Genomic DNA, 27,180 nt, shown 5'->3' with positions numbered 1-27,180 from the left:
AAACGAGCCGGTTGTACGTGATGGCCTCGACTGCAGTTGGTTCACCGGCGAGCCGAGTAAAAAAGATTATCGTGGATTTCGCGAGAATGGTCAGCGATCTGTGACAATAGCGGTTTGTTTCCTCGCGGCTGCCACTCTATTTTCGTTCACCGACTCGAGGAAATACCTAGGGGCAAGTGGCGAGAATTGCATCGCGCAGAAAACGCAATTCCCTGCATCGTGAAACGCTTCCTTCGCCAAGAGAAATTCTATTTCTCGCGAAATTTAGAAACCAACGAGAGACCTGCGAAATTCTTTCTCCCCTGGGAAAAACCTTTCGACCCACGCACCGTGGCGCATCTCATCTCGCATTTCACACAGTCTTTCCTAATTACATAATCACTCGAAGAAGGCACAACAATGAGTCTATCTCGAGCTGCAACTGAACAACAACGTTCAAACAACACAGTCGTCGCCTCTATCCGAAATTACTCAAAGAGAATTAGCTGAGTTCGCTGCGAGCCCGGCTAAGCACTCGTTTCCCTTGCCCTTCCGTAATTTCTGCCACATCTGCATCGTGTTCCACCCCACGCGAAACTTCAGCCAGCAGCGAAATAACCCCTTGCAGCTCTCAACCGCCTTCGATAACGGAGTTTCGTACTTAGAAACCGAAACACACCAATTAGCAATCAACGTGTATCAGCTGGCATCCAATTTACGACGACGAGACGCTCGTGTTTATGCGAGAAAATGTATAACGCAACGACGCGTTTACTTGGCACCGGAGGCTGGTTTCTGGGGAACAGCAGAGGTGGCAGCCAGACTGCAGGCTCGGAATCCTAACAGGGCCACGTGTACTTGGCATATTTTAGGTCAGCCGGCAGCTAGGCCGCTATAATGCGGCTGGATGTCGGGGCGAGCACACGTCGACGTCGACGACGGGAACACGCCGTCGGGAGGTTGACGAATACACCGACGAAGGAGAGCGCTCGGCGATACAAGTAACAACCACGACAATAGTCGAACAAGCGCGTGTTTTCCCGCTCGACGACGAAGATAATTCCATTTTGTACAGCAAGGAGCACGTTGCACTTGTTTCGGGATTGTTCTTCTCCTCTCGGGATCATCTACTGTGAGCAAGATCGAGTGGGAACATTGTCTTCGGGTAGTTGGAGGTTGGGTTAGTGGCGTGAAAATGGAAGGTGAAACCGTGAGAAATATCAGGTGCACTGGCACAGCTTTTTCTTAGATAAAGATGTAATTACGTAGTGTATCTTCCGGTGGATTTATGTAAATGTGGTTGCTATGCTAGAAAAATGACGCGATTGGGAAAGTTTCAAATGAAAAGTTTTAGGAGAAAAATTATTACTTACGAGCGACTATGTATTTGTAGGATATTTCAACGTGCAAGGATACACAGAATGCATGAAATATTTAGAAATATCTAATATATTCTACATAGATTTTATTTCTTGTGTATTTTATTAATCCATTAAAATCCAGCTAACTATTACGATTAAATAACATTTTATTTGTAACTTTGTTTCTTTACACATTAGTGAATTTTGTTTTCTAACAGTATGTTCATGGAACAGAATTGAGAGAGTTTGTTTACTATTTTTGCCATCATTGTTTATCCTCGATCTGCTTCCTCTAATTTTATAAACTTCGAAAAAATCAAAATATTTCTAGCACGATATTTCCTAACATTGTCGATATCGTATTCCTGATTTCTGCAGTGGATTTTTGCAAAGCATCTGCTATTTTAACTAATTTTTGCATCTCATAGAAACAATATATAAATTACTGAATTTTAGATTTTCCTTTTTTCCGATGTTTCAAATATCCTAAAAATTGTATTTTCTTAACAATCCTGCGACATTTATATTAAATTAGCACAGGGAGAACATTCAAAATATTTCAATTTCAATTCGATTCAGAAGAAAGGCGATAAATCACAGATGATAAAGCATCGATCGATTAATTCGAACGGGGGAAGAGGAAGCAACGAGAATGCGCGGGCTCAGGCGCGATCCTACGAAATCGTAAGTTTAGTTAATTTACACAGTGAAAGCGGAAGTCCGTAACGGGGCTGACGCGTGACTTACGAGCATTAAGTCAGAAATTTGATAGTCTCGCGAACAGTTCAATTTCCTCTTAATTTAACACAGCTCCAACTACGCGCTTGTCTTATGTCTCAAACGTTAAATGTATCACTGTGTACGATAAGCCGTCGGTGTTTAGGGGATTGTCGCGTGCCTCGAGTCATCGCGCACCTTATGAATCATAAACTTAACGCCGCCGTGTCGTCCCGTGGACAGGACGATTTCACCGTGGTAAATTCCAGGGAGAAAGGAATGGTAGTGTAATTTTGAAAACATATCCTATGACATTACGAGCAACAGTATAGTTTCACTGTTTATTGATATCGTTGTCACACGCCTGGTGACTTGAAAATGTATTAAGTTGTCCGTAAAGTTTCTTTCATTTTATAAGGAAACAATAGACGCACAACGTTTTTTGTTTTATATTATTTTGTCGAATTACGTACGATTCATTTTATTCTGTTGAGATAAACACCGCGACATTTCACATACTTGGTTTCACGTTTGTATGAAGTTGCATTGTTGTAAAAAAACACGTTTGCGAAAGAAAGACACTTTCCGGACAACCTAATACTCTGTAGAAAGGCGACGAGTCCATTCTCTTTTCTCTTTTTTTGCATGGATATGATAACAATAACATTTGATGAAACACGATTTGCGCAAAACAACAGAAAATTAGAACTGGATAAATTTATGATTAAACGCAGCACTCGTCGACTTGCTTATTATTTCAAGAATCAAAAAACTTGTCTGTAACTCAACGTACAATCAGGCATAAAAATAAATGGACAGATAGTGGAAGTAGATATGAACGAAGTATGCTCGATCTAGTAAATACTAATGTTATATAATAAAGTATCGTTTCTGATATATGCTTATAGTACATAGATAATTTGGTAAATAATTGAAATTAATATTTACGTTCTTGTGTAAGCAAGCAGCATTTAACGAAACTTCGTTGCTATTCATTTTCACTACCTGTCCATTTATTCTAGTCCCGACTGAATCTACAGTCTATCCATATCTCAATACATATCCGAACTTCGTGCTATCTATTTGCCATGTAGCTGCAAACACCATTAATATTCCTTTCGGTGTTTCTAACAGCTTCGAAAATTTCGACTGTATCACTTTAGATTTCGCTTTGGATCATTGATACACCGGTAATCAAGCTACGAACTTATTCGAGGCACATGGGGATGCGTTCAGTGTTAATTGAAAATCCGTCTGTTACAGACTTCGTGGTAGGAACTACGGATGAGGTTTTAAAGGTTAAACGCGTGACTGGTGGAACTGGGAATTGGCAGAATATGGGTGAGGCGAGGAAAGTTGTATCTCGCGAGTAGGTCCGACGTGGTTACTTTGAGGCCGTGTTACTTCGTTAACGCGCGTTCGTGGCGCGCGCTGCGACCGGATTACCGCGTCTGGGACGAGCTGCAGGCGCAGTAATCCGGCGATAATGGAGTAACGAGATTCCGGCTCACGTACGTTCCCTGCATATTTTAACTTTGCATTTCGCGCTGTCCGCCCGCACGTACGCCGGCGGGTCATTGTACCGAACCCTTTTGCCCGCTTCCCTCTGACGACCGACACCTATTTACTCCCGTTGATTACGCCGAGTGTACCTCGACACCTGGTATCGGTCTTTGTTGCCTTTGTATCGTTTTCTTGTCCTGGCAACACTCGTCCGTTTCTCGACCACCTTCTGATTACTGCGTTTACAAGCTAAACCGATGGGTTGGCAATTTTAAACAATCAATACGAATATGAATTATTTAACACATTACGTACGGGTCACGAGATATCTCGTTTTCATGTTTTTTCGACTGAACCAGTGACTTAAGCAACCAGAGATAAATGTTTTTGTTACATTACCAGGGTAATGAAGCTTTGCGCATTCTTGTGACAATTGATTAGCAAAACAACTGAATGTTGATATTGCGAGCATGTAGAAACAATCAGTCAGTATAGCCAGTACATCGGTAGACCTGTGTCGATCGTCTAGCGTACCTTATAAAGTGTTTTATTGTTGTACATTTTGTTATTTCAAAGTTCATGTTTTAATTTATAAGGAAACAGCTTTTTAAAAATCATTTACTTTTTCAATCTGTTACTGATAAGTTATAACAAAAATTATTTTATGAAATATATTTTTATGAAAAGTAGCAAAATGACACATAGATCTAAAGAAAATGAAAGTCAAAGTGAATTGCTGTTTGATGATTTATCTGATGCACCAAACAACGCTTGCGACGAAAATGAATTCGGTGATAGCAGTAACATTCTTGAATTAAGTGATGCGATTAGACATAGAATTAGACATTGAATAAAAAATATAATATCGAATGCAAATTAAAAATCTATATATACGCATTCTACTGCTTGGCAAGCATGCTTTTGGAGCGCTCAAAAATATGCAGGCCCTGAGAGCGCGTTAAGCGCGCAGAGCGCCGCACGCAATATGTTAATACCAAAAGCATGAAAGTAGTGAAAATAATTAATTCGTAATTTCTCACAGAAGGATATTCGTGATTTCTTATTACACATTTTTTCTATTGTGTATTTTTCCATACATCTTTCGTTCTAATTTCGTTCGTATCAGTTTAATATGTTTTTCGTCGCTAGGTAACATAATATACTTGACATTTGTGTCTATTCCATATAGTTAGTATATTTACTTGTTCCATTTGTTGTTCTTTGTTTTTTATCAATCATAATCGCATTTGATGTTAAATCCTTTCCAAGCTTCAGAACGATTCGTCTTGAATATTTCATCCATTTTCATTCTGACCAAAATCCTTCTGTAGCGAGAGACTATCGGACAATTAATTATACCGCTGGCGGAAGGATTTCACGTGCGCGCTTATTCTATGCAAAACGAAGCCCTCGTATTCCACTGCAACCTAGATCTAGCAGCTAGCGCTGATTACATTCACGCCTGTGTCATTTCCATACGGGATGCCTGATCGAAAGTTCCGTACTCGCGAGGAACCCGACGAAAGAGAACGAGAAGGACGATTGAACGAGAGCGTGATACGGCACGTGAAAAAGGGCCGCATACGAAAAAACACTTTGCCCTCCCTTTATGCGGCTTTCTTTATACGGACCGAGCATTTGCATCGTTGATTGCGCCCCGACGCTTCGTCGAGTTTATTGGATCCTGTCCTATCTGTTTCGAGCCAATACAAGAGCCGCGGGTCTGCGCTTTTTCGCCCGCTATTGGATCACTTTCAACGAAAATCGTTTTTCCTCGATACAGGGCCGAGATGAAGCCGCCAGAGAAATAGTTTCCATGTAATTTCAACTTTTCTCTCGGTGCATGATCCCCTTCCCCGTGAAACTAGTTCCACTGTGTCTGTCTTTCCATCCCTTTCCACGTCTCCTCGGCACCGATCTCCACCTTTTCGATTCTCTAATGCGCAATTAACCACGTGGATCAGTTCGTTCCATAAATATTCATCGATCTTCTTCGACACGATTAAACGACAGCGGCGTTGTACCATCATTATCAATTCAACGTCGATATTTTCATGATGTTGAATTGTTAATCATCTCGAGTTCCGAACGATCTAGTTGCTTCATCTATCGTTACTTCTGGATGAATATCGCAATTGCCAGCGGTCAGGCTTAGGATCTTTCCCCACAATTAATGAAAATTAATGTAACAGCTTAAATTGGAATTTTAATCTAGAAAGTAATGAAAAGTAAGAAAAGAGTCATACGCGCACATCGCGATCTCCACTTAATATTAATTATTTCTAACAGGTGGATAAAATTATTACGTACCGATCGACATCCTAGTCATGTTCGTTTTATTTTCATTTTCCAGCTACTCGGGTATATCCAATACGGTCGCGTATTTCCAGGTTTTTCGATTAAATCCGCTGGTTCTCGATTAACCACGAATATTGTTACTGTTATTGTGCTGCTTCGACGGACACAAGCCGGATATCGCGGATGCTTCTGTTCATCGGGGTTATCTTGGCCCCGAATGAAAATCGTATTTAACGGCGCGAAGAAATTAAGTTTGATAAACGAGACCGGATTTCTTGTTCCAACACCTCGGGTCAGACTTTCACTTAGTTACCGCGGATATTACGTTCGCTGGCACGTGTATCTTCCAGGAACACGAATCTTCTAATATAACGCCGCAACTTTGCCGTATGTACTTCAATTAAAGCGATGGAAACTGAATATTTATGAGGGAACCGTACCTCGGAGACGTTTCACGAGAAGAAACCGATAATTTCATGAAATTTATGGATATCTATTTGATACTCCGAGACTCGAAATTCTTGCAACTTATTCCTTTTCTATAATATATGAATCTCACGTTATGGAACGCCGTACAAAAATGTAGCATTATATTATATCAAGTTACGTATCTTTACGAATGAATATAAAGACACGTGGTATTGCTTTCACTTTCTTACAACAAATATTTAATTCAAGTTAGTAATTACGTAAAAAATTTCTTGATTAATTTGAAATAACTAATACTTTACGTGAATTCTTTCACTCTCTCAACAGTAACAATACTTTGGCAGAGACGCTACTGCGTATATTTTTAATAAACATATCTCTTATTTTTAACAATTCTCTTTGCAACCTTTCAAAATACCGACTCATATTTTTCATTTCTTTTCATTCTCAACGTTGTGAATTTTATTTATTACAGTATTTACAACTGATTTTCCAACCTGGAAAAAGTGTGCAAATACTATCGTCAAACGCTGTGTATTTTATCTATCGTTATAAGATAGCGCGGATGGTCCAGGGTTTTAGCACAGTGCTGTGTATTACATGGTATGTCCCATAATCGATAAGTTCAATTATAAACGGAGCCGCGAAGTCGCGCAGTACGCCCATCGACAGCGAGCCGGAATATCGAATTCAGATTTATCAAGGAGTTAATATTGAATGCAACTCGTACAATGACCTGCGGTTTTATTTATGACAACGTCGACTGCAGTGAAACGCGTTATAGATCGGTCGTTTCTTAATTAAATTTCATCCGACGATCTGTCCTGGCCCCTCGATCTCACCAACGTACACCCTCAGCCTCGTCGCGACTTATCGATTTTCCGCGGCAAAACTTCGCTACCCCACTCCCTTCCACAACTTTTTCAGTCCCCTGAAAGAGCCTTTTTCGGCGGAACTTTTCACCAAACTTTCTTTTCATGAAAAACTCTCTGCCGCTAATAAATGTCTCCATCCAATGGTATCTAATTTACATGTGCGCATATAAATTGCCTTCATAAGTTCTAAATTGTAACTTCAACGTTCTCCAACGATACGGACCCTTACGTTATTGCGCTGTTCATCGCTTTAAATTGTGTGCATATTTTAAAGGAACGTATGCCAAACCGGAGATCGTGAAAGCTTTCGTTCCATCAGGAGGGATTTTTTAAAAGCCAAAAGACATTACACGAGCAGATGAATACCTAGCTTATCATCTTTAATATAGGATTACGATTCACACGTGTGGCCAAAAGCACTGTTCCTCTGCTAACAACCCACGTTAAACATCCATTTAACGAAGACATTTATTCTCCTCGTTTCCTACAAGCGACTTTTTAGTCGTTCCATTTAAGAATCGTTCAAAGTTTGCAGGAAACTTGGCGAATAATTCGCGCCCACTGCCACCGCTTGAGAATTCTTTAAACATCGCGAAACTATTCGTCAAAACGGCACTTGCCGCTACGTGCTACGTTCCTACCACCACTCCGCCGTTCCCATAATTCATACAAACCTCGTGTTCCTTTTCTCAAAATTATAGAACCGCTCGTAAACTCTCGATTTAGTAATAAAATACTACGTATAAATGATTGCCTACATTTTCAATGATAATTTGGTAAACCAAACACAATTGGGGAGCTTCCTGGAAAAGTCGTAGCTAAGATAATGACATTTTTACACCTGGTCTTACTTCAATAATCGAGACCTGCATTTGTATAGATGTACCTAAAAAGTTTCTTGATATTTAACCCTTGAAATTGAACGAGATTATTAGCCGTTCCGATATCGCGCATCTTCAAGCTTCTCGTAGAGTCTGAAGAGTCTGGGTACACGGGAACGAGTGCTATGCACGTCGAGTGCGCGGCTCTTTGGGTGAAAATTTTTTTATTCGTCGTTTTAGAAGAACGTGTTTAGCCGAAGGGCAGCGCAACCACGCGCACATTCATAAGAAACAGTATAACAATGAGAATTTGGAGGTGCCGCCTCATCGACGATTAAGTCGATGCAAAGATAACGCCGTAAAACTTATCGCGGAGGAAACTAGAGAAATGAGAAACGCCACACGACTCACAGTCAAATTTACTGGAGCAACTTGACTCCGATTTAATTGATACATCGTCTAGGCCTAAGGCAACCTTCTCACGCTGGTTGGCAATGGATGTTGACCTCGAACTTCCATCCGAGAACTTGCAAGTACGAGTGGATTGTTCGAGACTCGGTGTCTCGCAAATTCAGGCTGAAACTTTCGTGTCTTATATTCTTCACGCTCGATAATTCATCCTTTTTCACCGTTCCCTCTTCTAAAAGCGGCTGAAAGCAATCAACAAACTTCCATCCCTCGTTCCATCTAGACAATAAAGCCGTGACCAAGTTATTAAACAGCGAATTGCCTTCGACAGAGGGGTTGAAGTTAAAATTCGATAAAATGGTCAAAGAGGGGTGAGGGGAGGGAGCGAAAGGAACACGGTCACCAGGTCTCGGAAACGTCAAATGGAGCGAACACCATCAAAATTCATCTTGTAACAATATCCGCATTATGCGACGTATCTCGATATCACGAGACCACCGAGGAATCCCTTTCAAGTCTTCACGACCACGTTTTCTTTGACATTCGTTTCAAACAAGCCGCTCCCCTTCCGTCTGGCCCCATCTTCAACGACGACGGTAAATTATTAATAAGATTCGAATATTCCATACAAATTACTCCCACCTTGGTGGCAGAGAAGATCGAAGAGGCGGACGACAAACTCGCTCGTAGGATACATTTGCATGCTGTCAGGCTGCACAAAGCTCCGATACTTTTTGAGCCTTTCGAAGCGCTGCGCCGTCGGGACAATCGATTCTTCCCCTCCACCCCTGTTCTTCTCTGCCGCTGTTCGAGTAATTGAAATAGCGTAATGTATGTCGAGAGTTTCGACTTTCGAGAACGTTCTTTATGATTTAGCATTGAACGCGTGGCCGTGCCAAAGCCACTCCAGTGCGTAATTGAAAATAAAACTCGTGGAAACGCCGACGCGTCTCCCAGCAGCCGTGAGACCTCGCGTAGGAGAAAACGCTGCGCGGCTGATATAATGAGAGGCGCACTCGTCGGCGCAAACAGGGGGAAAAAGTTTGATCGTACGTTTCAGCAAAGAGGAAACGATCGGGCTCTTCGGCCGAGCACGAGTCAAGCACGTTGCGCCTTCGAGCTGGAAAACAGGCGCAAAATTTCTGCTCACGCAGTTTGCTTTCAACTTCAGAAGAGTTAACCTTCTTTAGCTGAGAAGCATCGGTAACGAAACGGTTTCGAAAAGCCAAACGATTTACTCGAGCTTGACAATTGAATCGTGAGAGACACGCGGACATCGATAAATAGAAAATGTCTCGAATGTGTGGCCGAGCACCATGCCATCTTCGTTCAAACCAAGTTAACTCGAGTTTCATCGACGACACTAGTATCCCGTAACTAGCGTAGAAGCAATTAAATTCTTGGAAAAGTACGAAAGAAGTGGATTCCTTCGTACAAATTACTTTGAACGTATAGCAAAGTTTGAGAACGTTGTGTTGAAGTGGAATTCAATTTCTACTTGGAACAACTAGTTGTAACTAAACTAGCTTTCATTCCATCACTTGTATCATCGCTCGCGCTAACATTTCGTAAGATTTTCAGACGAGATTTCGCGTGATCTGCTTATATAGGCAAAATATACGACTACATTTGTTAAACGAGCATGAGCAGGATTTGAATTTGAATAAAAATTTTCCTTTCTAGGTATGGCAACATGCTAAGTTAATGCATATAAAACGTCGCTTCTCTAAAGCTCGAATTCGACGAGGCAATACGCATTACGTTTTATTAAATTTTATCCTATCGTCAATTGCTAGATTTTTCGAAATCATTTGCACCGTTTAAAGAAATTCATAAGAATTTTAGCCCGCCGAGTAAGAATCTTCCTACTTACACGCTCGTCGCTATAAGCCATAATCCAGATACGTTGATACAGATAACCAATAAATACACCAATAGAAACGATCGAGACTATCTTAATTTTCCCTGAATTGGCTTAAGAGCACTCGATTTCTTATCCTACTGATACAAGGAAGAATTCGATATATGATAGCTGAGCACGAAGTCGGCCGGGAGCCATTTAGGCTACAAGAATGGCGTCATGACGACTCGACCCTACTTCCTCGTAAAAGTGTCGTCCTTGGGGCGAAGTACATCCTATTTCTCAGCGTTAGCTCGCCTCGGTCAGGATACGTGGAGCTCGTGTGTGTCCCGTTTCGGTCGTGGATTTTCAAAATGGCCTTAGCGAACTCTCGGCTGAAAACGTCACGTACTGGCGCGGAATATTCCACCGCGGCTTACGAGATACCGTGCTCTGCACTTTCCACTAAAATCCTATGAAGTATGACTGGACCAAGATGAAGGACGCTGCAGCGTACCGTGACCGTATCCCAATACATTGGGACGAACGTCCGAAAAGAATGGGCAAAAGAGGATCAACGTGGGTCAGATTAACGCGAAAAACCGGCTGAAATATCCTCAGCCCTTTTGGATAACTGTCTCTCCCCTTCTAGATGATAATTCGTGCGGTATTTCTTAGACTATTATAAAGGATGAGTCATAAATATATGTCTATACTTCAGAGGGTGAATCTACATACTAAAAAGTAAGCAAATAAACGTCACATAAAAACATGTCCTACGTATTTCAGTTTTCGTGTTATGGATGATTAACTGTACAAAGTATCCGAAGCTTAGTTGTAATTTCAGCGAATATTTTTCATGCTTTTTTATCGATTGCTTCTCTTTCATATCGTTATGTATTTGTTGTGAATTTTATAGTCGGTCGATAAGTTCTTATCAAACATGCCTGTCGTGTACTTCTCCTGTGATCATCATTAGCAATAAGTTGATTAAGATAAATAAGTAAATAAATAAATATATTATATTCTTATCTCGCGATACTTTTTAATTTGAGTATCCGGTAAAATTGGAGTATCGTTATACGTGAACGTATCGTCTTTATCGACGTGTTTTATCGTGCCTCGAGCACGTTTATAAATTGCAGCGAAAGGAAATTAAAGGATGGTTAAAGCCGGAACATCGAGCACGTGTAATATCGTACGCGACATCGAACGTATCGAACAGCTGTTTAAGCTAGCCCTTTCCGGTTATAAAAATAAAATCGTTTGGACGAACAAATTGCATCCGCAGTGTGGCTTGCACCCGGTTTCGTGCAAGACGTCTTGTGGCAAATTGCTCTGCTCGGTCACGGTCGTATATTTTATCGGTTTTTATCAGTGAACGCGACGCCTGGTCTTGTCGAAACGGCCAGCGCCATTTAATGCGCTTAATTTTGTTGTCCAGCCGTTAAAACCCTCGAGACGTCTCTAGTATTTTTCCATTGTTATATCTCGAAATAAACCAATATCGAAATTCTATCTCTTGCAAGAGTATCAATTTCACCGCTATCGGATTTAATCCGGTGAAAAAGTCGCGTGACCAGACGTAATTAGATCGACTTACTTGTTGTAAAGAACAATGTCCGGCAACCATATATGCTCCGACGGCACGTGGAGGGTGTCGACACCGCCATAATCATCCGGGTTCCACTTCAGCTTGTAATCGTTCCACTCCTGCAAGCAGAAACAACGCAAAAATAAGTCTCGTTTATTTTCGTTCTTCTACCATGGTAACGGATACAGAGTGGAGAAAATGAATACAGCGAGCATATTTTAAACAGGCGATCAATCTCGATAATCGCACAATGCTTCGACATTTTTAATTACTTTCTACCAATTCCGATTATAATTAACAAGTTAAACGTTTGTCTATGAAAAATAGTAATAGTTCAGATCATGCGATATGTACGTAACTGAAACCCTTAACAGGAGGTTAAACCAAAATTATGTGAAAATTAATTAAACTATTTTGGATCGTAATTAAGGCAAAGCGTAGGTAGGTCTGTGTGTTCGATTCATCTCGAAGATGAGGTCGAAATACGTCAATAACTATATAATAGAAGCTGTACGAAACTTTGGACAAATCCTGATTACGTTAGACTCTGCCGTTTGGTGAACTAATAATTCCGTTTGAAGCCAAGAAACTTGCTACTCTGGAAAATAGCAATACAGCTTCGCACGTCGTCCAAACTTGCCTCCATTGACCATACTTGCACTTCGAATCGAATTATCGTTCGCTGTACTTCAAATAATTACTCTGTATAAGCTCTCCACCTGATCTTCTTGAGAATCCTTCAGATAGAAACCTCTCCTTGCAAATACTGGGTCATTCCCATTTAAAATTTACGTCTGCAATTAGACTTTCAACGATTAAACGCCATGACAAGATGAAACGTGTGAAATTCTCACGAGCTCTCCATCAGCTGACCCTCTTTAAAATAATCGTTTCGATAAACCAGCGCATTCGTAACAACTTTCACACAGTTTCACGTGACATTAAACAAAACTGACCTCCATTCGTCCATTCCGCGTTTCTATCGAGTTTTCGCCGCGTTCAATATTCATGTCGTTGTCGGGTTATGCGTGTCAATAAATGAAATAAATCGGGTTTTCCTTATCGCTGACTCCATTTCTACGCTTATACGCTACAACTATTGGCATCTCAATACGCTAAAATAATGTACGACTTTAACACCAAAAATACCGAAATATCGTTTACGTGAAAAATATTAAAATATTAAATAAATGTAGCGAATTACCATGCGAACACGATACATTGCGATGGATAGCAGATCGCGGTTGATTTTTTGCCGATCCGAAGACCAAGAAGCAAGTTATAAGTGGAATAAAGAAACATTTTCCTTCCCTGACTAACTTCGCGAATACTTCGTATGATAGAAACGAAGAAATTGCGGATTTAGTTGTTGGATTGTAAGGAATTTTCTGGCAAGAGGTCTGCTCGAGACGACAGGTCTTATATTTCCTGTATTTTCCTCCAAAAAATCTCGAAACATGCGAACTGCAGTTGCCTCGAGGTATCTCGGGTTATGGTTGACAGCATACTGACGCTAGTTCGTCGTTTTCTGAGTATCTAGGAACCTTTGAAATCGAATACCAACGATAGGCGACCGTTCTTGCTGTGATTTTTCTCTACGTTGCTACAAATATCATCGACAAACGTAAACGAAACATAGACAAGAAAATGTTATAGAATCGATAATTTGCCACGTTAGTAAAAAGCAGTAACGTACGTTTCATGCGTAATTCTAATCCTTCAACATCACGCGTAACGATCGACGGAAATCGTAACAAACGATCGTTGATTCCCAACCGCGCGTTCCACCGAAACGATATCGATCGTTACGAGGTACGTACGGTGAGTCGGCGTCCAGTTTGCCATCCCGTTGGTCGATGAATTCGATGATTGTAAATAATTGCATTTGCGCGAACGAGCTGCACGGTCGACGAATTAAAATTCGCCGATGCGTTCTCCGGTGACTTCGGGCGATTCGTTTGATTTTTAATAACATTTCAACGCATCGAAACCTCCTCCATTGATATTCTGTTAACGAAGCGGAACGTTCAAGGCGTTTCATCGACCAATGATCGCAAACTATACAGATTCTTATTATGTAGATTGACATGTTTCTTAGGCTAATTTTCCAAGAAAGTTGGAGGATTCGATAAAATCGGTTTGGTCCTCGCTTGAAATACACGAGAAGGAATTAGGAGGCTCGTAAAGGTACACACATGTGCAGAACGATCCCGGAGACGTATCGATTCCCACGGGCATGAATTATTCCGCCTGCAATTAGCCAAGTTTCGTCCTATTCGGCAAAAATTCCGCGCACGATTCGCCTAACTCCGTTTAAATCAATTACCGTTGCGAATGCCAGCGAACCATTTCGAGACTTTTAAAAAGACACAAATAACCCGTAACCATTTATTTATTTATTTTCCCGTTTTTCTTTTTTTTGAATATTTCTTTCTAAAAACCATACAGGTTATGACAATATTCTACTCGTAGAAGGGAACAAAAGAAATGAAACGTGAAACGAGTGAAATACGTATCGATGACACGCTGCGATTGAAAAATAACGCAACCTGAAAAAGATTGTCAGGCCAATAAACCCTTTACTCGGACAAACGGCGGGCCATCATTGGCGGAATATATTCGCTCGATTACAGCGTGCACGGCGCGGAGTCGATTCAATTGCGCTAAAGCAATTAACACTTTGTCCACCGCGGCTGCCACGCGATGTACTCATTAAATTGAACGACCGAAATTTCCTCAGGAAACTACGGCCCCATCGTTGTTTCACGAGGCCCGTTTGTTAGCCTCGTCGGAAGCGGTCGCTCTTCCTCCTATCGAAATTTCTGCTGCGTCGCAAAGTGGCGATAGATCAGACGTTATAACCACCTTTCGGATGCACCGCGACGCTTTAAACAAATTAATATCTGCGCCGGAAGTATCAAGCAGAGGAATGTCTTGTTTGTGATTGTACAACAAGCACTCTCCTTTTGTATTTTATATACGTTTCACATGTATGTTTATGTATTTTTACGTGCGTTCTGCGTACTTTTACATATTCCCCATAAATGTCCAACTTGATGTGCCAATTGTCCGACTTAGATGCTGTTCAATCGCTGCTAAACTGTTTCCGAGACCAATACGCGCACGAACTATTTACGACAGCTGTTAAAACTTTATCGAATCTGTAAACGTGCCGCAATTGTAAAAGTCGTTGGCTCAGATCCGTCCCTTTGAGTCGTCGGCTCTTAAATTCCAATCGGTTTCTTTGAGACAAGAAAAGTAGATTAATAAAAATCTGGCCAGTAAGACCGTTCGTCTGAAAAGTACGACTCGCTGGCCCATAAAAATTTCCTTTTCTCCTCGGCGCGGCGATAAATTACGCGAGGAGAAGCACGCCGATACAAGGAGGACCGTACGAGCTCGTAAAATCGCGACCGGTCGCGGCGACACTGAGAAAAAACGATGCCAATTTGACGCCGTCGCCGCGAGGCAAACTACTTTGGATATCGCTTTTGAAACTGCTTGACAAATACCGCTTGTTAGTCTTCCATGCTAGAAATGGATATCGCTTTCGGGCTACCACGGGGTCGTATTTTATTCCTCCTTAACCTCGTTCAGTGAAATCGAGACTGTCAACCGTTTTCAGAATGTTTTGTACGCGTTGATTCAACGCCGGTGAATTTCTTACGAGTCCAGAATCTGCTATAATAAACTTTGTAACGCGAAGATAGAGGAACAGCGCTCGGTTATATTCGACGGAAAGTAATGGCTCGACGTCTCACTCAAAGGGTGGATTTAATACGTTCCACGTTGGGCGTGTAGATACGCCTACGAACTTTCCGTTCGGTTGGTTACTTTTATTACTAAACTAAGCGTGAAATATTTTATAAAATTACACACCAACCATTGAATATAGATAATGATGTTTTTACGACGCATTTCGAACGTTATACATAGTTCTATAGTATTACGCGTCTAGGTATTTTAAATCTTATTTTATCAATTTACTGTTACATTGTATTTTGTTAACGTGTTACACCCCTAAATAGCAATTAGCTTATTTATAGCGATTGTTAACTCGTAGATCTTAGATTGAAATTAAAACAAGACAACATTAGGAAACATTAGGAAAGTAACAATTATTCATACATGTATTTCCTTATGTTAAAGTATATGATGCATGTCATTAATCGCTACGTTAATGAAACATTATCAACCAAGTATACTTATCTATGATAATTATACATGGCCGTTATGAAATACGTAATGAGTAGATATTTTAAAGAAAATAATAAAACTTAAGCCTTCTCGGATGCGTTGAAATGTTTTAATAAAGGGCGGCAATATGAACAAAAAGATGATCGATGAACAAAGAATCCTAAAAATCGATATGGCAAGGGATGCGTTAATTACTGTTCACAATATCTCTGTTTAAAAATAGCAACTGCGAACGTAAACGAGATTCGATACGGACCAGAACCTAAGTTAAACTGTTTGGTTGGCGGTGGCCTTATCGTTTTCAGCGAATGCTGTCGCGTTATATCGGAAAGTCATCGGCCTCGAAGGAGAAAGCTAGTAGCTCTCCGTGGGGCGGGAAACTAAAATTGCGCTCGATTTAGAACGACAAGGCCGTCGAGCTGTCGTGTAACCCTTTAAATTCATGGATATCTAGAAATTTTCGTATTTCCGCGGCGACGTCACGAGCCTGTTCCCCTAGTCTGCTGAATTTTCGATGGATTCGCGAAAAGAGAGGGAATTCACAGTCGCAGCAGCCGATGTACGAAGATTGCCAGCTTATTCCGCCGTCTGACGATGCCAACAGCACGAAGAAACTGGCTCACGCTGGCACAACACGTTCCATCGGCTTTTACCGCGGTTATATTATACGCAACAAGATTTTCCTCGCACCAGACGTGTTTCGATCGATTTGTCTAAAAGAATGCGAAATAATAGCGCGATCGGCGGATTAAGCGATCTTAAGCTCAGGGCAAATCTACGGCACTGTTTTCGTTAAGAAACTGGAGGATTGCCAGTATAAGTGACATTAATTTTCATGAAAGAATAAACTCTCGAAACGAGATTATTCGAAATTGCCTTTAAATATCCTTTCACCGTCGAAATTATGCGACTTGGATCGCAGTTCTTGCAGCGTTTTTAGTTCGAATGGCGACTCGGTTACGCGAATAGAAAAGTAATGGAATTTATGCGGTAACGATATCTGCAATTAAGTTCGATTCTTACTGTTAAGCATCGAACGATTCGGATTCTTTGCTCATTCGTTATTCTTCGAAAGTTTTCGTAGACCAAAATACTACGTGTTATGAACAGCGGAACTTTTCTCCGCGATAAGAAACCACGCTGGTTCGAGGAGACAGAGAGAAGGGTGGGATTTTAATCGAGCGAGTGGAATAAGACTGTTTGTGGTCTCACTGTTGGTGCTCAGCCCTACAATCGGTCGTGAAAGCACTTGCAAGTGCTAGATACACCAGCTACTACCAACAATACCGAGATGCTAGAATAAATGCGGCCAATTTTACAGATATTCGGCTGTCTGCTTCTTCAGGGGTTGCAAGAGTCGATGGCTATTCGTGTTTAACCAACCGCCGGGTTAAACGTCATATCGAAGCGTTCCTTTCGGACTACAGAAACGAAATTGAGGAGAATTAGAGATAAGAATTGTTGGATGACACGTAATCCAGCTGTCTCCTTTGAAAAATTGACTTTGAACCAATGTTAATATTGAGATATGTGTAATTTTGTGTCTTACACTGGATTAGTTATGTAGTAGTGACACACATGTATGAGTATGAGTGTGTATGGGAGTATGTGCGCGCGCAGCGTCTCGTAAAACAGAAGAATGCAACTGTTCCGTACGCATGATTCTGTACGTGAGACACGTGCAATGTGTATCTACGAATATCTGGTAAATCACATATTCAATAAATATGAAACTATTTTAATATCATTTCTACATGTAATGTGAGTGTTCCTATACATTTATTTCGGCGACTAAGAGCCACAATTCTCAATAGTTAATATTCGGTTTTTGTATTATATATACTTTTCTATTATTTCACTTTCGTACGACGTAGTATCGCGACGATTATTTAAACAATATCAGGATACGATACGTCGTCGATCTCCAGTGAATTTGTTATTTTCCCTTTATGTTACATTATCGTTGAACGATCATTTCAAGAGCTAACCAAACAAGAAATAAATATCAGAACTCTGGCGTACCCGTTTGAAAAGCCTTCACCGATACGGAGAAGCGAAAGAAAACGAATTCTCGCTACGTAATTTTAGCAAAGTCCCATTTCGTCTGTATTCCAATTATTAAATAACCGCTACGCGAGTCAGCAACACAAGCAGCATGAACACTTAGTTGGCCGAGCTACCCATTCTATTATTAAATTCACAGTCGTTCCACGGGCAACGATAAAACGAACAAAGAGAAACGTGGAGGAAGTTTTCCGTCGAATTAAAAATTCTTCTTTCTACTGTTTTTTCTCGAATCGTTCGTTTCAAGGTATCGCGAGTAATCAGAAACTGAATCTTCTAACCGCGCTTTCCATCGTAGAAACATAAACGAACTGCAAATACAGAGTCACAAAGGACTAAGAAACGGAAAACTTGTCGAAATGGTATCCCTATGTAAATATCATCGGGGCAATTTTCACGATGTAGCATCCCCTTTGACCGCCAAACGTTGCCGGAACAAACGGGCCTGAGAATCGAGATGCAACGACCTTGATAAAATAGAGCACGAGGCTGGTAAAGTGTATCGGAAGCCGATTTTCATAAGAACCGCGATATGCTCACGGAGAAAGGCGTATTCAATGGAACAAAACTTTCCACTTTTCGTTTCAGCATCCCTTTGACCATCCAACGAATTTCAATTAATTCTTGCACTTCATTGGAATTGCCTTTGCCTGCGTTTCATCTGAACTCCGCCAGGAAAAGTGATTCACTTCAGGAAAGTTATTAAAAATCGATACTAGCCCGATTAACGCTGTGATGCTATAGCTATTCACAATTCTGTTCACGTTATGCTGGGAAATTGTATCCTTCACGATCGTAATTTAATTGCTGAGCGATCTTAAGTTATAGTTACAATGAATGCACGTTCTAACGAACAGTCGTTCCGCCAAATGAAACGTATAAGGTTCGAGATGCATATCCCATTGACTAAGGATAGACGTGTCGTTAAATGTGCCTTCGAGTCTCACGTTGTGAAATGTCGACTTGGAAAAAATCGGCGCTCTCTACGATTTATATGTCGCGATGATTGCAATTAGCCCGTTTAAATGCGCTCCATTTGCTCGAACAAGACTTGAGTTGGTGCCCGATTAAACAAACTTCTGGATAAATGAATTCGCCTATCTGAACGTGAACTATTTACTATTATACGAATTAGAAATTGTAAGTAATGAGAACGTAAGTATTTTTCGCACGACACGTTCAAATAAACGGAATTCTGTCGTACATTAAATACAAATAGAGAGTTTTTTTTATCAAATTACATTATTGAGTAGAGTAACGTAGGTAATTAAACGAATAATTGATGAAATGAAGTAGAACAATACTTCAAGGTAATTTTATATTAGAAAGTAAAACATAGATTGCGCAAATATATTTGATTTATATATTTAATAATTAATTGTTGAACAATGGTCTATGCTAAAAATGAAAAGACAGCCGTCAATTTATAATAAAAATTACAAAATTGATAAATTTGATTGTGTTATAACAAAAAAATCATTTTTCATGATATCGGCAAAAGTTATTAACTCTCGATCAACCATTTCAAGTGCAGATTGGAGAAAAATATGCCGTTAATATAAAATACGTGTACCACTAATTGAAAACAATTCCACTGTTGATTTAAAACAATATGTCATTAATTTCAAACAATTATACCATTAACATTTTTGACGTAATTAACACTAATTGAAAACAATTCCACTGTTGACTTAAAACAATATGTCATTAATTTCAAACAATTATACTTTTAACTTAAAACAATCCCACTGTTAATTTATATTTATAACAATTGTGCTGTTAATATATAACAGTTGTTTCATTAATTTATAAAAATACAGTGTTAATTTAAAACCATTAACATTCCATTACTTTTTGACGGTTATGCCATTAATTTAAAACGATTATACTCTTAATGATACCATTGATTCGAAACAATGCCATTATTAATTTAAAATAATAAAAACATCAATTCGTAACAATTAAATTAATGATTTATTTTATTTTATCTGATATTAACTACATCTTTGGAATCTTTCAAATGGTACTTTATTTCTATTTAATTCTGTTTTTTATTTTAAATACAATACTTATTTTTTCGTTTAACTACTTCATATAAAATCCTTGCCAATGTAAAGTGTATCTATTAAGTGATTATCCATGAAATTTAACTCTTCGTATTCGCTCAGAGTCACGGGATCGAACCATGTTCGTAGATTTGAAGGAGCAAACGTAATCAAATCAAAGGCAACGAGATCTCGTCATTCAATCATGCGTGCTATGATTGATAAGTCACATGGTTTAGTTCTTTTCTGTACTTTACTTCTTTTGATGAGTTCAATGTTGAAATATAGCTACTTGAACTCAAGTACGAACTTAACTTTCGCGATATGTATACATGTAACATTCACGTACACTTCAATAACTAATAACATTCGATTTATTTCTATTGAAAGATACTTCAAAGTTATCTCTACGCTCGTATATAAACTGGATAGAGTTATTTAAAAATTCTATTTTTCTCTTAATGAATTTCAATTTATTCTCATAACTTGTAATCTTTTCTGATTTTGAACACATAATTAATAAAATTATTTGAGAATCAATACAAGGCGATTAAATGTGTTTAACAATTTTCTATATGCTGTACCCTGTTCCCTTTAGGAAATTAGACATCATATTTTAATTAACAATAATATATAGTATTACGTCAATGGGTGTCATATTGTATGAATTGCAACTTGTACGATAATAATCTGTCGCGCGCTTCGTATAGATAGAATATCATATAGATAGAAAATCATATTAAAATCCGATATGCTACAAACCTTCTCAATAACAGCAGATGCTAATTAATAAATTTCAATCTCTCAACTCGCTACTTCTTTACTATCTTCACTTTCACATCTTCTGCTCCCAATGACATAAATAACAATTACTCGTGAACTAAATATAACACAAGCATGTTTAACAAACTTTCATATAATCTATCCATTTCTCCAATTGTACATTAAATTAAAACAGACAAAATCAAGTATAACGTAGGATAGATATTTTATCAATAAATAAAATTACTGATTTATGATGCATAATGGAAGCCCAGTGTTTCTGGGAATCTTTCAGGAATAGCTGTTTCTAATATTCTAAAGTTGCCATTTACCTTCATCCAGTTTCATTTCTCTGTCAATGCTTCCCCTCCTCATTTAGTTTTGAGTGTATATTTCATTTAAAACTAATTAAATGCATCATTGAACTATGTACTATACGCTAATGTATTATCTTGATGCTGAATATTTACATTCAGAATTAATGAACAAACTCATAGTAGAAGATACTTCGTCTAGACAAAGAAACAGAGGTTGTCCATCATCAACGATCGAGGAAACAATGAGGGGACTAAACCGTTGCGCCACCCCAGTAGCATACACACGATTGTTTATTCCGGCATCGGTGAACTTCCAAAATAAGCAACGGGGAGGTTCGACTTGCCTTGCGATCTCCAACAATGGCAAACAATTTCTCGCGACTGATAAAGAACAGCCACTTCGCTTGGCAGATGATCCTGGCCGACGGCACACTTTTCCCTGTCGGTGTGTTACGTACGTGTCCCTTGCCTGTCTTTCCACCGGCCAGATGCAAGAAAAAGAGGCGCGAGATCTATTGACGCGGACAAACGACTAGTGGCCGCGCCAAAAGGAAAGAATACCGGCGAAAAACCAACAGGCTGCCAGCCAGTTGCTTGCCGATTCCAGCAGACGCTTTGAAAAAAATTCCTCCAGACTTGCACCTAATTTCTTGCACCCTCTTTCGCTCCCAAAACACTACGGGTCGCGATTCGTCGCTCAACTTTCTGCTGTGTTGTCCGAGAATAAAAAGGAATCCCAATTACAATTCAACGTCGACTTCTTGTTTTGTGTGACAGTGTTCGTGGATGGTTCTGAAGGTCAGTCGGATATGTAAAAATTCGAATGTACACTTGCTTTCATAGATACCCTGACATTTAAAGAGAAGCAGAGTAAGTAAACTAGACAAATCGTTAGACCTTATCCAGAACATTGGACTGTAGATAATTTGTATGTTCGATATCACCACTCATATATGACAAGTCGAATATCTTCTTTGTTTATATATACCGTTTTAATCAATTTTGCAAATAACGTCGCAGTTTGTTGCCGCGTACTTGGAATGCTCATTTTGTACGTATACGAAATTCGAAGCGACTAATTATCTAAAAACTGTAGCAGGTATCGTAATAGTTAGCAAGCTCCGGAAACAGCATATGTTGAAACCGTGTCACAAATCGCGCGATTGAATTTTTTAACATCGTATCTGAGATTGAAATAAAAATCGCATAAAGGCGATGGAAGTGTAACACTGTTACCAGCATAGAATAATGATGCTATTCGCTAGACACGCGAATTCTCTCTCTTATCGTCGCTGAATTCGTGAAACAAAATGCGAAGGGAAAATAGAAGAAGAAAGCGGGGAAATGGCATAGATAAAAGTGTCTGCAGACATTGAATCGCATGGAACGGGAAGAGGCCTAAGAGGGAGAGAAGACTGGCAAGAAGTGGTATGTCAATAAGGATCGACTACCATTTCGCGATTCCGATTTCGAATGTAGTCAACAAGCACGAAATGAAATTCGTCTGCTTTGAAATTCCAAACCTAGCAGAAAGGAGAGATATAGCAGCTGATGGTCAAAGCGACGCGCGTCCTCCTCTTTCGCAGCGATTCCGAATTTCTCCCTGTTTCCCCGTTCTCTCGTCCGGCTATAGTAACGGCAGAGGAAAATCACGTTTCGTTCTCATCTTTCTGGCGATCGTTTTCCACCGTGAACGACCGACTTGCACGGATTTCGCTGGCATAAGGTCCTACGACCTATTCCGCCGGCTCCTGGGAATCGTTTCGCGAATCGGCGACGGTACGGTTCGTTAAGTTGAGTCGCGGCGTTTTCGCTCGGGGACAACGCCACGGAAATGGAAACGCGGCCATATATTTAATTCCAGCGGCGCGAACGAAACCAGCCACGAGTTTCCTGAAACCTGCGCGTTCAACCGTCAAACAAAATTTAGTTCCTTTTCTTTCTTTTCTTTTTTCTTCTTTGCTTCCCATAGTTTGTACCTTTGGCCACTGTTGCGCGCCCCCGGCACGGTTAATTTAACGAGCCGACTTTTTAAAAGCGAATATTAGCTCGGCGAGTTTCAATTAATACACGGCTGCGCGAACCATGGTTAATTAGCATGTAGACAGTATATTACCAGGACATAATGTTCGAGGGAATGAAAAGAGAATCATCCAAGAATGATACTTAAAATTGCGAAATTAAAATTAGATGTATATTAAAAGTGGTACTCACTTGTTCCACCCAAACGTTCGTCGTCATGATCTGGTTCTTCAGGTTCTGAAAAAGAAAGCAGAAAGAAGACACTTGAAGATCGGATGTCCAGAAGCGTTCTACGGTCTTGAGGGTTTCTAGTTACCGGAGGACGGATTTATTGGGTTTTGCAGATATTGGAACGATAGGCGTGCAACGAAGAGAGGAGAAACGAGCCTCCTGGCCATCGAGCAACCCAACAAATCATCTTACCTCCGATGTATACGCAGGTTCAATTTCTCGCCGCACAGAGCTTCGAAATTTTTCGTAAATCTTTCATACTATGATCGACAACGTCAACTGCAGTTTGGAATAAGCTCAAAAATAATTAGATGCTAATTTATCTTGCAAAGCGGAATAGATACTGGCTCATCGCGATAATGAGATTTCCAAAGCATTCGCAAAGAAGTTTCCCCAGTCGATTAACGCTATTCTGAGATCAATCTGTTTGATCTTGAACCTATTAATTAATTAAAGAGTGAAGCACAGGTGTTTTTTTAAATAGTATCGTACATTTTTTTCCGGAAATATAATGTTCAGGTAGTTTAAGAGTATTGCGAGGAAAATACACGACACTATTTATTGTATTAAACACTATTACTTTTATCGTTTCTATTTTACTATTCGTCGTTAAACACATATGTGTTGCCAACTAGTTATTTCCGGTAGTATTGGTTGCCCGAAAAATTTCTTTCGTTTTATGAGGAAATAATAACAACGTTTTCTGTTTTATATTATTTTGTCGAATTACATACGATCCATTTTGTTCTGTTGAGATAAACACCGCGACATTTCACAGACTTGGCTTCACGTTTGTATGAAGATGCACTGTTGTAAAAAACACGTTTGTGAAAGAAAGACATTTTTCCGACAACCTAATATATCAAAAGTTTGTAATAGAAAGGTAATTTCATTGGAACAGCAGAGTTAAAGAATACCCTGTATCGCTACTGTTACATCTACTATTTCAATTTTATTTATTTTTATTGATCACTGAACACGTACCATCGCCAATTACTTATTCTCCATCTCACGTCAAAAATACGTAGCAGGAAAGCAATTTCAGTCGAACAGAAGGATCAAAGGGCTCAACGATCCTTGGTGATCGACGCTCGATCTTTCTCTCTTGGAAAGGCGGGCGTCGTTAAGAATGCGCCGAGCAAATCCCTTGATCCGGCAATTAGATTCCTGTTTTCGACAAACGTTCCGTTTACCTTCGAGCGGAGCGCGAGGTTTTAGCGAAGACACCGCCAGCGAGGATTTGCCAGCGTGATCCGGCCGCGCTTCTGCCTCCTCTCTACCCCTGTTTTCCCGGAAAACTGCAGTATAGGAAGAAAAATAAGAGAGGAAACGAAGATAAGCCGTCGCGTAACAAAACCTACGACCGTTTTCACAAAGGGACGAGAATTATGGTTCCAATGGGGACGCTGTCACGTGGATTAGAAGAGATTGGTGCTACGGACGCCTGGCGCAATTACACGCGGTAATTCGGATGCTTTTGTACGCAACGCCAATCGTCAGATATAAAAATTTTGCCCAGTGAACAATTATTCGACATTTCTTCTATGTAAATTTCCCGACAAATTGATGAAAAGTCAACTCTTTCTCGTTTCGTTCCGTTTTGGAATTGGCGATCCGGATATAGGGAATATTTGAAATTTCACGATGGGAAAGCCGGTTTGAACACAGCCGTCAGATGCGATCGCGATCGTATAAATCGTTTTTATACGCGAGCGTCCTGCTTCAAATTACAGCGGAAATTGTTATTCTGAGCGGGGCCGAGATACGGCCACTGTCTGTGTGCTGCAATTATGCAACGTAAATGAATTCGCCGTGTTGCCGCGGGCACGGTTTATCTCGCGTGCTATTTAAAACGTTAAGAAAATTTGCGTTATTAACGTAGAAATATGAGACTTAAGTATTTCCAACGTGTCGTGGACGCGCTAGTTTGCTTAGCTGCCGCCTCAGCTTTTGTTATGCGGTGAAATATGGATAACAATTTGTTTAAAGACGCTAGAAGTGTTTTTTAGAAACCTGAGAAGCATAAAAACCAAGAGACAGGCAGACATAAGGTAAAATTCACGCAGATCTTTGTACGTTGCAACGTAAAGTACGTCTGACAACGAATCATCTTATTTTGCTGTTCGTTTCACTTGTCAAACACTGTTGCGGCGCGAACAAACGATGGGTCAAGTAATAATCTCCAACTACTTTGCGAGTGTTCGAATGAAACAAAATTCAGGTGTCGAGCATTAATTATAGTAGAACTTCGTTATTAGAATATATAATTCGTTCTTAGTATATAGAAACGTGTATTTTTATAGAGAATGTGTTCAAATGTTTGTTTCTAATTTGAGTAAATTACACGTGATAAGTGTTGAGGTTGAGTAGTAGAGGAACAAGTTGATGAATTTATAATAGAAAAATATATTGAAGTAAGTATAGGTATAAGTATAGTGTGTGCAGATCCAGATCTTCACTCTTACAGTGTTACAGTAAAATAGGAAGCATGATAGAGAGCAGGTTCCTATATTTATAGCAAAGGACATTAGCAAAAAGTGAACCTTAATGTGTAGCTCTAGCTGAAGGGTACAAGAAACAGCAATAGAAACCTACTTATAGCTTCTTTCTTTCTAGATCTTGTAACCCAAGACAAAATTTATATTCAAGGGCACAGTATTATGGACCTCTCCTTGTCTTCAATTTTTTCACTAAATTCTATTCTCTTCGTAACAGCGGTCTCCAGGTCACGGATGTACAAAAGAAAAGGCGTAGAGTTTTTCTTGAAGTAATTACTTCAACAATAAGAAAGGAACAGTTGAACTGTTCAGCTTCAGTTTTCCAAACATCGGCTCCTATTATCCGAATCAGATAAAAAGAAGAAGAGCTGGAGAGAGTAACTAATGGAGCTCTATCATCAGAATTTCTCGACTATCCGAATTTTCGTCCCCTAACTTGTTCGGATATATAAGATTATGCTATAGATACTTTATGATGTATTGAAACAAATAGTCACGATATCTCAACCAATTCTGATAATTCAACGAGAAAGCTATTTTTCTCAAACTCAAACCAATATCCATTGATATTCGGACAAGATCTATTAATGTACAACAGCGTTTGAAGGTATCTTCTTTCTTAAAAAGTAGAAATCATCTTACGTTTCAAGTAATTTAAACGATTTCGCTGGATGTCGAGTAGAAGACTGGAAAAAAGGAAAATGCGATCGTTCCTTATTGTCACGCCGTTATCCCCTAAAAGTATCGTGCTACTTCTGAAACGATACGTGACGGCGTAAAGAGTCGAGCCTAGGTTGCCTCGATACGCCCAGGTTATCTGAAAGGTCTGACGTGTAAACGCATTGCCTGGCCCCGTTCATTGGCTGACGATCCTAAACGAAGCGCTGCAGAAAACAGCCGCGTCAGTTTACGTGTAGCCGGTCTAATGTTATGGAAATTGGATGTCGAAAGAAAACAGAGGGGTCTGCATCGAGCTTACTCCGGGGACGTACGAATAGAAGAATACGAGGAAACTGTGTTTTCCCGGGGCCACCCCCGGTTGCGATCCATTTTCCGCCCGTTACACCCTATCTTCTTTTCCCCCACCTTCTTCTTCCTCCCTCTGTCGCGTGTAATTTCAAGTTTCACTTTCCCCGTCTCAGCCGCCGTCGAGAGCCTCTCTTAACCGCGTTTTCTCGCTTTTCAGTCCCTTATCTACCGTTCCACGACTCGACCCACC

At 40.0% G+C, this 27,180-nt stretch overlaps 1 protein-coding gene across 2 annotated transcripts in view; it reads right to left on the bottom strand.

Annotated features, from left to right (window-relative positions):
• The window catches only part of LOC100744556 (acetylcholine receptor subunit alpha-like 1), a 149,212-nt gene that overhangs the window by 31,428 nt on the left and 90,604 nt on the right, over positions 1-27,180 (bottom strand). For both annotated transcript variants that reach the window (XM_012394318.2, XM_033324844.1), the window contains exons 3-4: positions 23,425-23,469; positions 11,835-11,944 (exon numbers count right to left, since the gene is read on the bottom strand). In XM_012394318.2, the coding sequence (XP_012249741.1) occupies positions 11,835-11,944; positions 23,425-23,469 (155 nt within the window). The remainder of the gene's footprint in view (positions 1-11,834; positions 11,945-23,424; positions 23,470-27,180) is intronic.

This window comes from Bombus impatiens, unplaced genomic scaffold, assembly GCF_000188095.3.
Source record: "Bombus impatiens unplaced genomic scaffold, BIMP_2.2 scf_0080, whole genome shotgun sequence".
Taxonomy (NCBI): domain Eukaryota; kingdom Metazoa; phylum Arthropoda; class Insecta; order Hymenoptera; family Apidae; genus Bombus; species Bombus impatiens.
This window is presented reverse-complemented; position numbering and strand designations above follow the sequence as displayed.